Raw genomic sequence first — 16,673 nt, 5'->3', positions numbered from 1 at the left:
TGTCCGGGAGAAGGCCGTCATCCAATTTCTGCCAGCTACCCTCTCGATCCCGTCGGCCCATCGCTCTATTGGTCTTCCTTTCTTCCTGTTTCCTTTTGGACCCGTTCATTCTGTTACTGCTCTAGACCATCTGTCATCTGTACAACGTGGCTACGTGGCTACGTGGCCTGCCCATCTCCATTTAAGTTTAAGGGCATATTGCTCAGCATAAATAATATTGGTTTTTCTGCGAATATTTTCACTTCTATGTTTGTCGCGTAATTTAATTCCGAGAATACTCCTTTCTATCGCACGTTGGCACGAACGTATTTTGGCTTTTGTTTTGTTTTTGAAAATCCAAGTTTGTGCTCCATATGTAAGGCAAGGCAGCAGGCAAGTATCCACTACCTTTTTATTTAACTTTAGGAGCTTGGAGCTTACCTTTGAGGATTTCTTTTAAGCTCCAAAACTTCTTCCAAGTTGTGGTGACGCGGCGCTCCAGTTCTTTGTCATGTCTTTGTTTCTTAAATGAAACTTGTTTACCAAGATAAGTGTAGCTAGTCTACATACTCGATGTCTGTTCCGTTAAGCATAATCGGGTAAATGTTGTTATTTGTTGCAACTTTTGTTTTCGAAGTATTTATTTGTAGTCCTATTTTTTTGCTGGCAGTATTTAGGTCTTCTATCATTTCTTGTAATTGATTTGGCGTTCCTGAAAACAAAACTATATCGTCTGCAAAACGTAGGTTGCTCAAATATCTCGAGTCTATTTGTATTCCTTTCCTTTCCCATCGCAGTTCTTTCATAATATTTTGAAGGACGGCTACGAATATCTTGGGTGATAAGGGATCTCCTTGTTTTACTTCTCTTCTGATACGAAATTTTGGTCCAAGTTTGTCTAATTTTACTTTACTGGTACTCTTCTTATCTTCAGCCATATACATCTACATTATTACGTCTTTAATAATGTTGATGTATATGGCTGGTATGCCTTGATATGAAATCGCCTGCCAAATACTTTCATGTGACATACAGTCAAATGCTTTAGTATAATCGATGAATGCTAGATATAAGGGCTGGTTAAACTCTTGATACTTTCGTTTATATCGGTCTGTATTTTTTATAGTCGTATTTTATCATTATATTTGTAAGCTTATATAAAGCGGTCAGTTCTGTCTTTTCTTCTTTGGTCTTGGATGGTTTTGATTGCAGTGTATAACGTTTTTTAATTTGTTGTTTTGTTTCATCCGAAATAATTTCTGGTTTTGTTTTCTTTATAGTCACGCTTGCCAAACTTTGTTTTATAGCCGTTTCAATCTTTGCGTAGAATGAGTCTATGTTATCTTCGTGTTTCCATTCGATTTGTTGGATTTTTAGTTTTAAAGCTGTGAGGTATTCCTGCTGATTTACTCAAGCGTAAAATTTGTTCTAGGTGTTTTGAAACAAGCTCGACTTTTTTTGGCTTTACTCAGTAGGTAAATCTCAATAATCTGTGGTGCCGCTTTGGAAGATTTTATTATTTATGATTTCCAAATTTGAGAAGCATTTAGGAACGTTGCTCAGAATATAATATATTTGATTTTTATGTCGTTGGCCTGGAGACATCAAAGTCCATAGGTTCTTAGTTTTCTTTTTAAATATTGTGTTTATGATGGTGTATCTATTTGCTTGCGCATATTGCAGCAGTTGGTCGCCTCTGGAATTTCTGGTTCCATAGCAATAGGGACCCAAGATTGAGGGCTCGATAATTTGTCTCTGACCAATTTTGGAGTTAAAATCTCCCATAACGATTTTCCATGAGCTAGTTTTTGTGCTGCTTCGATATTCTCATAAAAGGTATTGACGTCCTCGTCCGGTGCGTCACATGTAGGGGCATAGACTTGTACAATTGATATATATAATGAATCAAATTTCAGAATTAAGAGACAGACTCGTTCTGATATCCCTATATAATTATGAATATTTCTTTTATATAACTTTTTGATTAGAAACCCTACGCCGAAATGACCCTTTGTCTTTCCTTTGTAGCATATCCTATGCTATCTTCGTCTTCTATTGTCTCCTGTACCATCCTTCAGGTTTCACATAGCCCTATAATATCATATTTAATATTGCATAATGAGTGCTTTAATAGTATCAGGCGTTGGGGTGAAAGTAATGATTTTACGTTGTATGTATAGTTTTTGGCAAGTTGAAGGGTTTAGTCGTTTTCTCCCGCGGTGACTGGCCGTGTTGGGAGAGATGGAGGGGGCGCTTGTAATTGTTATTCTGTGATTTTTAGAGATTGCAGTAGCTTCTTCTAGAGCGGGATGTTTTGAATTTGTTGTTTTTGTCAAGTAGTTATCAATGCGGTTGTTTTTATTTAATTTTTTCGCTGCATTTCTAATTTTATTTGTGTCGCGGTTGTCTTCTAACGACTCTGGTGACGATGACTGGTTTCTCTTCTTTTTTCCTGGTCTTGACCTGTCAGAGTCAGTGTTTTGATTCTTTAAGAAAATAATTTTATCATATTTTAGAATCGCTAGTCTTCCTTTTTCTCGTTCTGTGTTGACTACTATTTGCAACTCCTTGCGTTTATTCAAAATTTCTAGAGGAAAATCTTCTTTAACATAATACGGTGTTGATTCAAATTTTTTCTTTTGTTTAAGGATCTACATCTCTAAGGTCTTAGAAAAACTAATTAGATTACTAAACTACCTTAATAAATTTAATATTCTATCAAGCTCACAATATGGATTCAGGCAAGGAAAATCAACTGAAGATGCCATATCTCAATTAACGTCTCTAATAGTATCAATCCTAGATAAGGGAAAGAAATGCCTTGGTGCATTTCTAGATTTAAGGAAGGCCTTCGATACACTCTGTATCTTCTCACTTTTACATAAAATGGAGCATATAGGCATTAGATTCAATATTTTCCTATGCGAATGATACGTCTGTACTTTTCACAGGGCTTAACGGGGCAGAGGTAAAAATATCAGCGGAAGTTGGACTGACAACTAATGCTAAGTGGCTTGATTTTAACCTTTTATCTCCCAATAAAGAGAAAAGTAACTATGTATTTTTCAGAATTTCTGATCGAACTCAACCACCTAATGATTTTAAAATTAAAATACATCACTGCGATATGCAAAGAGACAGTAACTGTCCGTGTCTTCCAATAGTAAAAGTTAGCTCTATCAAATATTTGGGCATTCATATAGACGAGCGACTATCATGATATCCCCATATAGAGTCCATGACTGGTAGATTAAAGAAACTAACATATATTTTTAAAATTTTGCGACACATTACATCGGATATAATACTTAATAAATTTACATAGCACTTGTTCAGTCCGTACTGACATATTGCATAAACATATGGGGAGCGGCCGATAAAACGATTTTTTTGGAATTGGAACGGGGACATAGTGCTCTATTAAAGGTCATGCTGTTCCGGCCATAAAGATTCCCATCGGAAGAGCTTTATCATCTCAGCCAATTACTTTCCGTTAGGAAGCTGTATGTCCTGAGTCTAATTTTAAAATCACACAGCGCGCTACCATTTGATAGTAGGCTGTTCTTAAAAAGAAATAGGGATTTTGTCGTCGGTCAGACCGTTAGGACTGACTTTGAGAGACGCAAGATGCAAGCAGACTACATCTATAATAAATTAAATAGGCTGCTTAACATCTACCCGATTACCGTCTACAATCTAAAAATCCGACTAAAGGACTGGCTCATGAACATACCCTACGCAGAGTTGGAGCTTCTTCTGAGGCCTAGTATGTAGTACAGACTTTATTCATTCACTCACTGACTCACTCACTCATTCACTCACACATTTGCACTCACACACTCACTTATGCACTCCAGTGTGTTGATAACAGTTAAAAATCAATAACAAACAAAAAAAAGTTAATAGAAGATGTAACTAAATTATATATAAATTAAATATTTTAAGGAATGTATAACTAAGTTTGTTATGAAAGAGCTGGAAACCCTGACACAGGTATATTTTTTTACTTAAAAGGGTTCCCAAATCTTACACATTGTAATGAAATTGAACTTAAAATGAATAAACATATTTTATTATTATATTATTACTTGATAAAAATCACGAACTTGCAATCAATTTCCAGAGGTGCCGTGATCCGTCTTTGCATGATGAGTGTATGTCTTTACTTGGATTCTATTATATTTTTGTGTAACTTTTCCGGAAATGAAACACATGTATCAGAATCACTACTTGTTTATAACATTAATTCTTGTTCTGGCATTTTTGATGGGTTGTTATGCCTCTTCAGACAGATTTTTCTTATTTTTCTCTAACGACGTTGATCAGTCAAAAAGTCGTGTTCTTCCTTCAGTGTCTTAGCACTTTAACTTCTGTGTGACAACTGTGACTGTGACTTATTACCTTGCATGAACAAATATCGAACAAAATTTCACTTTGCTGCAAGAATTCAGATGGTATGATAAGCAATCAGGCGCTAAATGACTCTTGTATGCCAGACTATAGGGATTGATGTCTTTTGCCATACTCCTTCAACTTACAAGTTTCAACTTACAATTTCTGTAATTTCAAGGGCGTTTACGCGGGCTGTTCCACTTAAAATAATTCAATAATATTTTAAGGGGCTTATAACGATACCTCACTTCTACATATTTTCTCAAAACAATTTTTTGGACCCATCCTAGTCATAGCATCTCCCATTTACTACCACTTTATGATGATGAAATGAGAATGAACTGCGAATCCAATAGGTAATACCTATTTATACCTAAATTCAGGTATAAATAGGTATAGGTTTTAACATTATCTTCTAGTTTCTTAGTCTCTTCTAATCTTACAAAGTAAAACAAGAATACTATAATTTATAAGGAGGGCCCATAACGACCAATAACAATTAAACCAAACCTAAAAATAAACTTTTCTAATTTTTGTAAGCGCGTACTAAAATGCTTTCGGAAATAACTCTAGAAGTCGTAAAGGGGTATAGGAAAGACACAACTGCTGGTTCAAATTAATTAATTGTAACCGCCGTTAACAAAGTCTTGACTTGTCATTTTGTCATTCAAAAGATGATAAGACCAACCAAGTTACATATAAAACGGAAGACTGAAGGATTCTCGTCCAAAAGGGCTACTGCAGTTCAATTACGTATCACGTCTCCGCCTCCTCAGCACCGCTCGATATTGGCCGAGATTATTATAATTCAGAACGCCTGGCTTGATACGCGTGTTAAGTGAAGAATGTTGAACGCAATATGGACACTCGTATTGGTTACTGGTTAGTATTTTTACTACTTTAGAATCTGTTACCAAACTGATGTACTGTTAATTTAACGTTTTTAAATCATAAATTAGATTATTAAAAACAACATATGGTTATATTTATAAATTAAATTTTAGGTAAGATAGTATTTATTTTGACGTTTCGTGAATGGTCTAACTGTGTAAGGGCCAACAAATTCAGACTTAAATTTTTTTTTTGCGCAATTCACACGGGGTAAAAGTGAAATTTTCAAAAATGCTTCCTAGCTTATTTTCTCCCACTTTAAATCTTATGAATCTAGTGTCTGTCAATTTTTACAGTCGCTTTTTAGTTTTTTCGACTTTCAAACCACAACGATGCTAACAAAGCGTTCACTTAAAAAAAATACTAAATAATGTTTAGTTTATTTGAATTAAACCATAATGTACTAGCTATAACTTCCATCAGCATCAGGTGGACTGAGAATACATGTGAAAGTGAGAGACATTTTTGATTCACAAGGTTGGCATTGTTTACGCCTTCCATACCGAAACTAAGACTCCAAGAGTCTCTAGCCTCTAACCTAAGTGAAGATGCGAATTAGAGCTAAGGAGGTAATCAGTTATTGTATTTCAAAAGTTTTTTCGAAGGTCCCTAAGATTTATCGAACCAAATTACAGAAGCGTTGTTGACCGCCTTGTCATTCCTGTTATTATGAAAATTGCAATGGAATAAAAACATAATTTTAATTATACATTCTTTTTTTTAGGTTTCATACCGTTAAGTGAAATGGCAACGCTACGGTGTTATCAAGGGTGAGAATACTTAAAATACTTATATCGAAGTTAATTAAGAAAAGTGTTTGCAATCTAATATTGGTAATATTTAAATAAAATATTATAATATAAATTAAGAAAATTAGGTTTTATAATGATATTTTTCCGTTTAAGTACAACGTGTTTAGATTTCAATGGCTCACTTAATTTATCAAGTTTCATTTTTACTATTTACCTAATAATACATTTTTAGGTTAATTCTCCTACATCACCTTTGCCTTACACAGAATCGATATTGCGAGTTTTCCTTTAGTAAGATTGGCTTTTAATGCAAAGAAAAAATGTGAACAATACTAAGCAAAACTTCTAAATAATTGGTAGAAAACAATTATAACTAAAGAGAAGTGATTAACTCGTGTTTTAATTAGCCCGAACATAATACAAAAACGCCTTGTTACAGCCACGTTTCCTTAACGTTTTAATACAAAATAAGCCCTGTCTTGAAATCGGTTATATATGGTTTTATAATTTTTATGTTAAAAAGACAGATTTATTAATAACAATCGTTATAAAAACAGTCGTATCGATGCCACACACACAAATATCTATTAAGCCTTTCCTGACAGGATCTGATAATAATATAATTGATTTCCTTAAACTTTAGGCACACTGATACATTTTTAAATAAAAAATACATTTTTAGCCTCATTCTGTTATCTATAAAACAGTCTATGAAATTATTAAATATTCTAAAATTGATCTTGTAACAAATTAAATTCAAAGTGTATTCTTTTTTTATAAATTGCGTGATTGGCCTACTTTAACTGATTTTTTTTTAACTGAAACTTTAACAAATCAAAGCTCAAAAATTATAAAATAACAATAATTACAAGCACATTTTACCTTTTATATTGTATTGTTTATATAGTCCCTAGTAGCAAATTATTGCGGCCAGGGGGAATAAGGGATACCTATATCTTATATATAAGTGTGAGCTATTGAAATATTCGAGACCATCAAACAAAATTACACCGCAGCTATTAAAATTAAAACATCCTACTTCATGACTTATTCTTTAATAAACATACAATTAAACATTACTTGTATGTGCCAAATAATGATTGCAGAACAAATTTAATAATGAAGTTATTTTACTATTTCTATTATAAGTACCTTATAACTTAGGTAACTATTATATGTGACAAAATCAATTAAGTTATTTAATTTTTTTTATTGATTTGTATTTTATTTAATATTGATCAATTTTAGGTCCATCGATAATTACTCAATATTCTCACTGGATGACCCAACGTCTTTACTGATTTCCTCATGTTTCGATACATCTCGGCCTACCATAGTGTATGCATTTGGATTCACAGGGAAAGTCACTACTCCGTCCACCTTAGCTTTGGTAAACGGTTACATTGACACAAAGAAACGAAACGTCATCCTTCTAGACTGGGAAGAGGAAGCTAAAACTGGAAATCTCGGCATATATTTGAGTTACACCAGGATTGCAATACCCAATAGTAAATGGGTCAGTATCGGATCATTAGTTATTATAACAGTAGATAATATTATATAAGCAGAATGTAGTATCCTACCCATTTGCTCAGAGACGTTTGTAAATTTTGACAACCATTAATTTTAGACTGTGCTTTTCAGGTAGGTGAAAAGCTAGGCGCGGCAATATTAAAACTTTATAATCAAGGGTTTGCAATTGACACCCTACACCTCATTGGTCATTCACTTGGAGCGCACCTCATGGGCTACGCGGGAAGATGGATTCGCACGCAAGGAGTGGTGATACCAAGGTAAACTATCGGCGCAGCAGTGGTCTAAACACGCAAGCTCTGGGGTGAGAACAGTATACACGATCACTAGACAGATAAAGCTTCTCCAATTTATTACAACACCAGCTCCCATCGCAGCTTTGCCTTCATGGTTTTGGTATGTTACGGCAAGATTTTTCAGCCTGCTCCAGGTATCACAAAAGTCGTGGTCATAAAGACGCCGCTGACCACGCCTGCCATAAAAGTTTAGATATATTAATAGGTTATTATATATATTAATCGCATCAAGCACAGACAATGATATCGGCAAATATAGCCCATAAAATTGTTTATGAAATATAATTTGTAATGCGCTCATATACAATTTTCTATTATTCCTTTTGAATAACATAACATAAACGGTCAAACTAGATACGAGAGCGTTAACTGTTTATTACTATAGGTTAAAAAATTCGTTTCTTTTTAAGAATAATGGCTAACTAAATAGTAATTTATATTTTCAGAATAACAGGCTTGGATCCAGCGAAACCTTTCTTCGAAGGAATTTTAGCTACTCAAAAAGGATTAGATTACACCTGTGCAACGTTCGTAGACATTATCCATACGAATCCTGGATATTATGGTACAACCCATTCTGTGGGTACAGTAGACATCTGGCCAAACTACTCATTATTTGGTGTGCAACCTGGATGTCCCTTAGGATTACATCCTAAGCTCAGTTTGAATGGTAAGAGAGCATATCGACTAATAGAGTGCTAGTAATAGGTAACGTTAGGAAGTTAGTTAGTCGTTCCTAAATTTAATTTTATAATGGCATAATTATCAATTACTGTTAATAATTATTACACTGCTCTAACTATTTACAATTAGTCCCTTGCTCGTCGATTTAATTTGAATTGTTTCTATGAAATGTCAAGCGAAATCCTAAAATTCATAAGCAACCAAAAATTTCAGTGGTTCATTGCACTATCATTACAGACCTCTGCAGTCACACTAGAGCCATCGAATATTTCGTGGAATCGTTGAAGTATGGAACTGATTTTCCTGCAGCTTCAGCTTTATCACATTTCAGCTGGGTTCTCAGTAAACAACCTTCAAACGACATCATTTATTTAGGCGAATTAGCCAACATTCGGTAAGCCCTAACTTATAGTAAATAATGTTTGAGAGTACAGAGTGCTTATAAAGATTTTTTTTTCATTAATTGAAATTATAACCTTTGTTGATGTAGCACCGGCAACAACACATGCTTTTCGCATTGAAACAAGGCAAAACAAATATAACTGACAATTTAATATCACTATAGTTTCTTTTCGGGTAAAAAACTCCGACATTTCACCGAGTCGATACCTAGTTCCAGCTTAACGTATTAACTACTCAAATATTATTTTTTTAGATACCAAAGCTAGCCAAGACTCTTTTTTACAAGAATTGTATGTAACGTTGATAAACAGGTAGACAAAGGATAGCCATTGAATAATTAAAAAGCATTTGAAATTAAAATTATAGTTACTTAGACACTTCACGGACGTCATTGTATACTGGCGAATGATTTATTAATAAAGATTCCCCGTATAGAAATGTTTCCAATAAGTCAACCCATGTGGCATCATTGTTGCTAAACCTATCGTTGGCTTAATTTATAGGCTTGCATTAGAACTCTTAAGCGACTTCTAAAATTTAAAATTACTTTTAAAAGGATTAATATTTTTCTCAGCAAAGCAAAAAAATATGACACTGTGGGATTGTAGACGTATCTACCCCTAGATGGCAGTCTAAAAGTATTTTTGTTATGAAAAAAAAATATTTTGTTAAAGTTGATTTATCAGAATTACATTGTAGCCATAGACAATGAACACTACTAAGGTGAATTTAAAAAAAAAACACAAAATTATAAGGTATTATTAAAACTGTTCTAAAGATTCTATAATAAACAAAAATATCAATCTGAACCCGGTATTGATACCCAAGTCCCATAGCATTATGTTCCAAAATGGTACACTTGTTTAAACATTGAAATATAATCTCAATATTATTTTTTATAACAGCTCCCGGGGGAATTACTTCTTAAAAACAAATCCTCAGTCTCCATACCATAAAGGCCTAGATGGACTTAACCCCCACCGATAGAAGTGAAAACGACTACATGTGTCGTATACAAAATGTTAAGTTTAATGGGGTAAGATAATAAATATGTAATACTAATATTAAATGTGACTTAATACACACAATGAATATTTAGTCGAAGATGATGATATACGTATCATGTAGATAAACTAATATTATCAAAGACCTGACGTGACAACCTGAAGCCAGCTATCATGCCAGGGCATAAATTATCGTATTATGGATCGAAATAATCGTATCCAGTAGAATAGTGACTACATATAAAAATAATCATATGTATAAATCTGGAAAACTTATGTCATTTACATTAACAAAAAATAAAAATTTAATTTATAGGTCTGACTGGTCTGATAGTAGTGTACCTTCGAACCTAGGTAAGAAACTACCTCACATGTACGATCATTGTCGTACGAACCCTGCCTGAATGTTTTTCAAGACGAGTAAAACTCAAAAGTTTCCTTTGCATTATTTATTATTTGTTGTCTTACACAATATTAACAATTAATATAGTATTAAAATAGACAGTTCTCTTCATTTAACTTACTTAGTATGGAAATGAGAAAACCGCACAATAACGTTTTGGCCTACATCAAATAATATTATACAGCAATCACAGTAGTAGTAACATTCAATTTTACATATAGGTCTTAATTTAATTTACAATAGGAGACTTATTCTCCCCAAAACTTGGGCAGTACATACTGTTAGGTATACAAGTACTAACTTTTCGAGTCTTATAATATTGTGAGCATGATCATTCGAAAGCATTTTCTTTCGCTTAATTAACAGCTAATACTAAACTAATTGTAGTTTTAAGTTTAATATTTACAAACTTAAAATACAGTAAAAAGGAACGTAGAAAGACTAATAATACGATATTTCTCGATTTCAGAGTTCTGGAAGCATTGATAAGCAAATTTTACTGCCATAACCAAAGGCACCTTTTTAAAGTAACTCGTCTATCTTTTCTTCAGAGCGTAAACACAAGGTTCCAGACACAGAAAATGACAAAACAAAGGCTCACAGTGCAACCAATAGCCTCATTAAATTAACAATTTTGATACCCTACAGAGTAATAATAAAAATCAAAATCTCCTCATTCAATTAAAATCCAATTATGAACCAAAGGGATATTCTGTATGTATTCTTTATAATTATACATCGTGTCAAATAAAGAGATAATAAATAATTGATTTAAGACATTGTTTAATTTTTCATGTTAATTTACCCATTTTTTTTAGTTTAGAAAATAATTTCTATTCTAATTGATTTCTAGACAAACCATTTATGCAAATATTAATTCAACACTTATTTCTATTGGCAACACGTCTGGGAATTCTCCCTGTTGTGTATTATTTTAAGTTTTATATATTTCTTTGTACTAAAATGTAACTAAAAATGCTAAAATAGTGTCGTGCAGTATGGGTCTTAGATAAAGTACCTAGGTATCACTGAAAATGTTTAGAAAATGAAAAACAGCTTAAGAAAGTTGTCAATACTTTTGTTTTTCGAAGTAGTCTCCGTTCCTCTCTACACATCGTCGCATTCGGTGGAACCACTGAGAAAAAGCCAACCAAAGAATGAAGCAATCGTATTTTTTCCTTGACTTCTTCCTTTCTTTACGTTAGTTGACCGATCTTCGAAAGGAAACACACAGTGAGCTGATTGTCTTTTGGTTGACGCCTAAATGTTCGTGAAATATTTTTGAACTTGACTCATACCAATGCTTAGGCTTGCCCGTATCTGCTGATAGGTCACTCTCTTATCTTCCTCCATCATGCGTCGCACAGCACTGATATTATCTTCAGTAGTCGCTGTTAAAGGACATCCCTCACACGGATCGTCATTGAGATTGCTACGTCCACGCTTAAACTCGTTGAACCAATTGTGAATAGTGTCACGAGATGGAGCTTCATTAAGAAATGCTAATCGCAGCCTATCATAGCTTTGTTGTTGAGTAAGCCCACAACGAAACTCATAATAAATCATTGACCAAAAATGTTCTCGTGTTAGGTTCATTTTCACGTGTAACAAGAGTTTTAAATTTGCCGCCAATTTACAAAAACAAATGAATGCAATATACTACATTAGGTTACCAAAGAGTTCTAAAATTGAAATTCAAAAAAGTTTTCATTAGTAATGTTTCTAATTGGCCAGTTCTAAACATTTTCAGTGTTACCCACGTAATTACTTTATCTATAATTACTGTCAAACGCGCACCTAAGTGTAATGCTACGTAGGCGTTGTATTATAGAATCTTTTCATAGTCGTGTCAATGTCGACTATGGTAGTTCCGATATGATGCGCCGTAGAACCGATCGCTTCGAATGTGTTTGCGAGCCGTTCGATTGCTCGGGACTGAAAAAACGAAATTGCGTTACCATAAATAATTGTGATAAGGCTGCTACTATCCCGGCTAATTCGTACCATGAACAATTTTTGTTATTTATATTATATGTGATAATCTATGCGAAAGAGAACACGACATATAATTAATAGTTGGACAGTAATTTGATTCTTATTGTAAAAAAAATATATAATTTTCGTAAATTAAGTGAAATGAGTATAATAATTATTTTAGGTCGCATCATACCGGTTCTCATTACGCACAGACTACAGTAGAGCTTTTTGAAACTCCTCCCACATGTCTTTCGTAGATGAGCAAATAATGATTGAGATTGAAATCGTGGTACTTGTAACGTGAGAGATACTACCAACATACAGAAATGTTTTTATAAGTTATTCGAAATTCTATTTTTCAAAATATTTTTTACTTATTGGATATAATTTAAAATCTCTGAATATTATATACCTGTATTTGCGAAGCTTCAGCTAACCTCTCCATGGCTTGAGAGCTGACCTGAGAAGCATGTGCTAACTGAGACATAGCGGTGGCTTGTTCACTCATCACTTTGACCTGATAAATAATAATAATACTTATTGTAATCGTACTATTGGTCACATTTAACAAAGAACATGTATGATTCTACATATTATACCAGTTCATAGACATTGTTTAATATAATTATGAACATATGGACAACTTAGCCATATAGTACTTGATTGCTGGAGTTATTATGATATTATGTGAATCTTTGGTACTATACAACATTAAAACATGATCATCACACACTTTGGGTCCATCATTTAACTGACACTTGGATTTGAATTACCATATTATAAATAATAGTCCTTTTCTCCTAAATTTTTTTTTAATGTAATTGCAGGCAAACGGGCAAGAGGCTCACCTGATGTGAAGCGATTACGCCGCCCATGGACACTCACATTGCCAGAAGGCTCGCAAGTGATAATATATTACTTGTGTTCCTTCCAAATAAATAAACATGAACTAATGGAGTCTATAATTTCAAATAGTATATTACCAGTTTTTCCATAAGGACCATATTTCGTTCCTCCAACGAAATAGGTTCTGCCGCAGGTTCTATTGTTGGTTCATCAAAATTAAGTACTTCATCATCCAATTCATTATTTTCTTCAGTACTCTCTTCATTTGAATAGTTGTTCTCTGGTATATAATGTGATTCTACTTTTACTGAACCTCGGGGTTCTAAAATATTAAAAATGCTTATTGTACTTGAATGCAAAATGTACATTATGAAATTAAATGTATATACTATAATAAGTAGGACTTTTGATAGAATAAGTTCTAAAAACAGAATTCTATAAATGTTGTATCATGTTTCAGGAAATAGAAACCAAAAAACATAATATTGGGAAAATATATTTTCAAACTGATTTAGTGATCCAAGCTTTCAAGGGGACACTAAGTAAAATATAATTAGCAAAACAATAACAGAAATGTGTAAATGTTGTTATGTTTTTAAACAGTGTTGTGGTACAGTAATTGTTAAAGCACTGCACTTCCTAGGTTTAATTAAACTAAGACTGTTTCAGCTTGGTAGAAAGATTGATTAATATAAAATAATGCTCCTTATGGCTCACTGGTGGATTAATTAGTCTAGTTTCACTTTAATAGGAAAATGTATAAACTTCATCAATACAACTATGTAGTAACTTACTATATCCAGAATCATTATGTAGGAATTTGTCCCATATCCTTCTTTCAATACTAGAACCTAGAATACTTGGATCACCACCACTTGTTACAACTTTTGCTCTTACAGTAGATTTTTTATCTGCCCAGAACTGGAATTATTAAATTAATAAATTACTTTAAACTAATAATTATATTTATGTGTTCACTGCCATTACAAGTATGTATAGACAAATAATAGAAACGGTTAAAGTGTATATATATACACATAAATTTTTAAGCAAAAATGATCACATTGCCACTTCTAGTCAACAATAAGTAATTCATTTTACATAGTAAAACTATATACTGTAGACATCTGAATGTAACACTGAACAACATATATATTTTCAGTTTATCACCAGTCAGTTCGCCATTTAGTGAAATTTAAATAAATAGAGTTACCTTCACCCATGATTTCATGGGCCGCGTGGGACCTTTCATATTATTAACAATACTGGTGAGTTTTAACCACAGCTTTTTGCTCTCATTTCGTCCTTCCATACCCCTCATCTGACTAAGTCCTAATACTGGGTGTTGCTCCATGAATTCTATAATTGCCACCATTTGCTCTAGGTTTGGCCGACTCTAAGGGAAAATAAGATTAATATAAGATATTTATAATATTAAGCTAATTGCTAATTGCTAATTTTGACCAGTTATATTTTTTGTTTACTAAGCTAGGAAGGTAGGTAGTTGTTATTTTTTTTATTAAACGTATATTTGCTTAATATGCCGCATTATGAATTATTAATAACACAATATTGTTTATAAGAAAGAAAAAGCCATTAGCCAAAGATGTTAGTTGCGCCTAGCTTCTAACATCAACATCATAGCTGCAACTTCTGAATTAAAGGACTAAGTTGTTATATTACATACATCAGCTACATGTAAAGCGTTATGATTAGTTTTCTTACCGCTACAACTCGTTCCGTCATTTTGGATTTTCAAGAAATCAAAAAGCCGAATGGATTCCAACATTGACTATAAATTTGCGTTATGGGACCAAAAAATATAAAATTCTTAATCCCTATATATTTATTATTTCTCACTAATTTCTCATTTCGCACGAAAGTCAAAGTCGATACGTAATTTCTATCGATATTCGAAAACCGCTCGAAAACCTAAGTCGAAACTACAATACGCATTTCAAAAATCGTAATACAGATTAAGTATTAAACAAAGTAATAGTAATATAGTAGGGGATAATAATGCCACTGTCGACAAAAATTTAATGCCCTCTTTATGTTTCACCCCTAAGCTAGAACAATAATTTATATTGTTATATAACATAAAACATACTCATATTTGTTACTAAATAATATTGGTGTATATTTTAGTTAGATGTACCTTAATAAAAATGAATATATTTTAAATAACACAATTAACATAACCATATTAATTCAATAATACAATGTTTATATTTGTTTCAATTCAGAAACTGAATCTAAGAGGGCGTAACACTAAATCTACTATATCGAGACTAGTATAATACTTATCTGTGATATTATATATGTATATAAATATTAGGTCCTTACATATGAAATTGGGGTATTTCGTACTGGCCACTTTAATCACGATGTTCTCTTTGGAAATAATTCCAAATTCAAATTTGTACAGTTATTTACTCATGTATTTGTGCTTCGATGACCGTCATTCATTTGGTTTTTACAAAATGGAAAACTTAATGTATCGCATTATTAACGAGTACGAGTTCCGCCGTGGCACTAGTGCTGCGGAAACGTTGCAAAAGAAAACACAGTTCGTTTTTGGTTCCAACGTTTTCGTTCTGGAAATTTCAACCTGCAGAACAAGCCCCGTGGACGACCTGAGACCCAACTTGATAATGAAGTTTTGAAGGATATTGTGGAAGCGGATCCATCGCAAACCACGTCCGAGTTAGCTGCAGGCTGCGGTGTTAGAGATAAAACTGTTTTAATTCACTTGAAGCAAATTGGGAAGATTAAAAAGCTTGATAGGTGGGAACCTCACGAATTGACAGAACCAAACGGGCAAACGCGCGTCGACTGCTGCGTTACATTACTGAACCGGCACAATAATGAAGGTATTTTAAACCGAATCATTACCTGTGATGAAAAATGGATTCTTTACGATAATCGGAAGCGCTCAGCGCAATGGTTGGATCCTGGCCAGCCAGCCAAATCCTGCCCCAAGCGAAAATTAACCCCAAAAAAGTTACTTGTAAGCGTTTGGTGGACTAGTGCCGGTATTGTTCATGCAGTTTTCTCAAATCTGGCCAGACTATTACAGCTGATGTCTATTGTCAGCAATTGCAAACCATGATGGAAAAGCTAGCGGCTAAACAACCTAGGCTGGTCAATCGCTCCACGCCACTGCTACTTCACGACAACGCTAGACCACACACTGCACAACAGACGGCTACCAAATTAGAAGAGCTTCAATTGGAATGTCTAAGACATCCTCCGTACTCCCCGGACCTTGCTCCAACAGATTACCATTTTTTTCGAAATTTGGACAACTTCTTACAAGGGAAAAAATTTAACTCCGAGATTTTATTGATTCCCGTCCGACTGGTTTTTTTAGTAAACGGATCAATGAACTACCTATGAGATGGCAAAAGTGCATAGAAAACAATGGTTCATACTTTGATTAATTAAATATATTATATTTAAAAATATTCGACTTTTTGTTCCTCCCATACAAAACGCCAATTTTATATGTAAG

The 16,673-nt window shown here is 33.5% G+C and overlaps 2 protein-coding genes across 2 annotated transcripts; one reads left to right on the top strand and one right to left on the bottom strand.

The window, feature by feature from the left end:
• Positions 1-4,922: 4,922 nt before the first annotated feature.
• Positions 4,923-9,916, top strand: LOC123720261 (phospholipase A1-like). The gene is made up of 6 exons (XM_045676801.1): positions 4,923-4,957; positions 7,263-7,530; positions 7,659-7,807; positions 8,290-8,513; positions 9,183-9,219; positions 9,835-9,916. Exons 1-6 carry the CDS (start codon positions 4,923-4,925, stop codon positions 9,914-9,916), a joined length of 795 nt encoding a protein of 264 aa, XP_045532757.1.
• Positions 9,917-12,003: 2,087 nt separating this feature from the next.
• Positions 12,004-15,214, bottom strand: LOC123720179. Its single transcript, XM_045676705.1, has 6 exons — positions 14,885-15,214; positions 14,373-14,555; positions 13,954-14,080; positions 13,297-13,481; positions 12,726-12,830; positions 12,004-12,271 (listed from the first exon to the last, which is right to left on the bottom strand). The coding sequence occupies exons 1-6, from the start codon at positions 14,903-14,905 to the stop codon at positions 12,146-12,148; spliced, it is 747 nt and encodes a 248-aa protein (XP_045532661.1). The 5' UTR covers positions 14,906-15,214; the 3' UTR covers positions 12,004-12,145.
• Positions 15,215-16,673: the final 1,459 nt, after the last annotated feature.

Source organism: Pieris brassicae, chromosome 2 (genome assembly GCF_905147105.1).
Source record: "Pieris brassicae chromosome 2, ilPieBrab1.1, whole genome shotgun sequence".
NCBI lineage: Eukaryota > Metazoa > Arthropoda > Insecta > Lepidoptera > Pieridae > Pieris > Pieris brassicae.
Note: the sequence above shows the minus strand (reverse complement) of the source record. Positions and strands in the feature narration are given on the sequence as shown.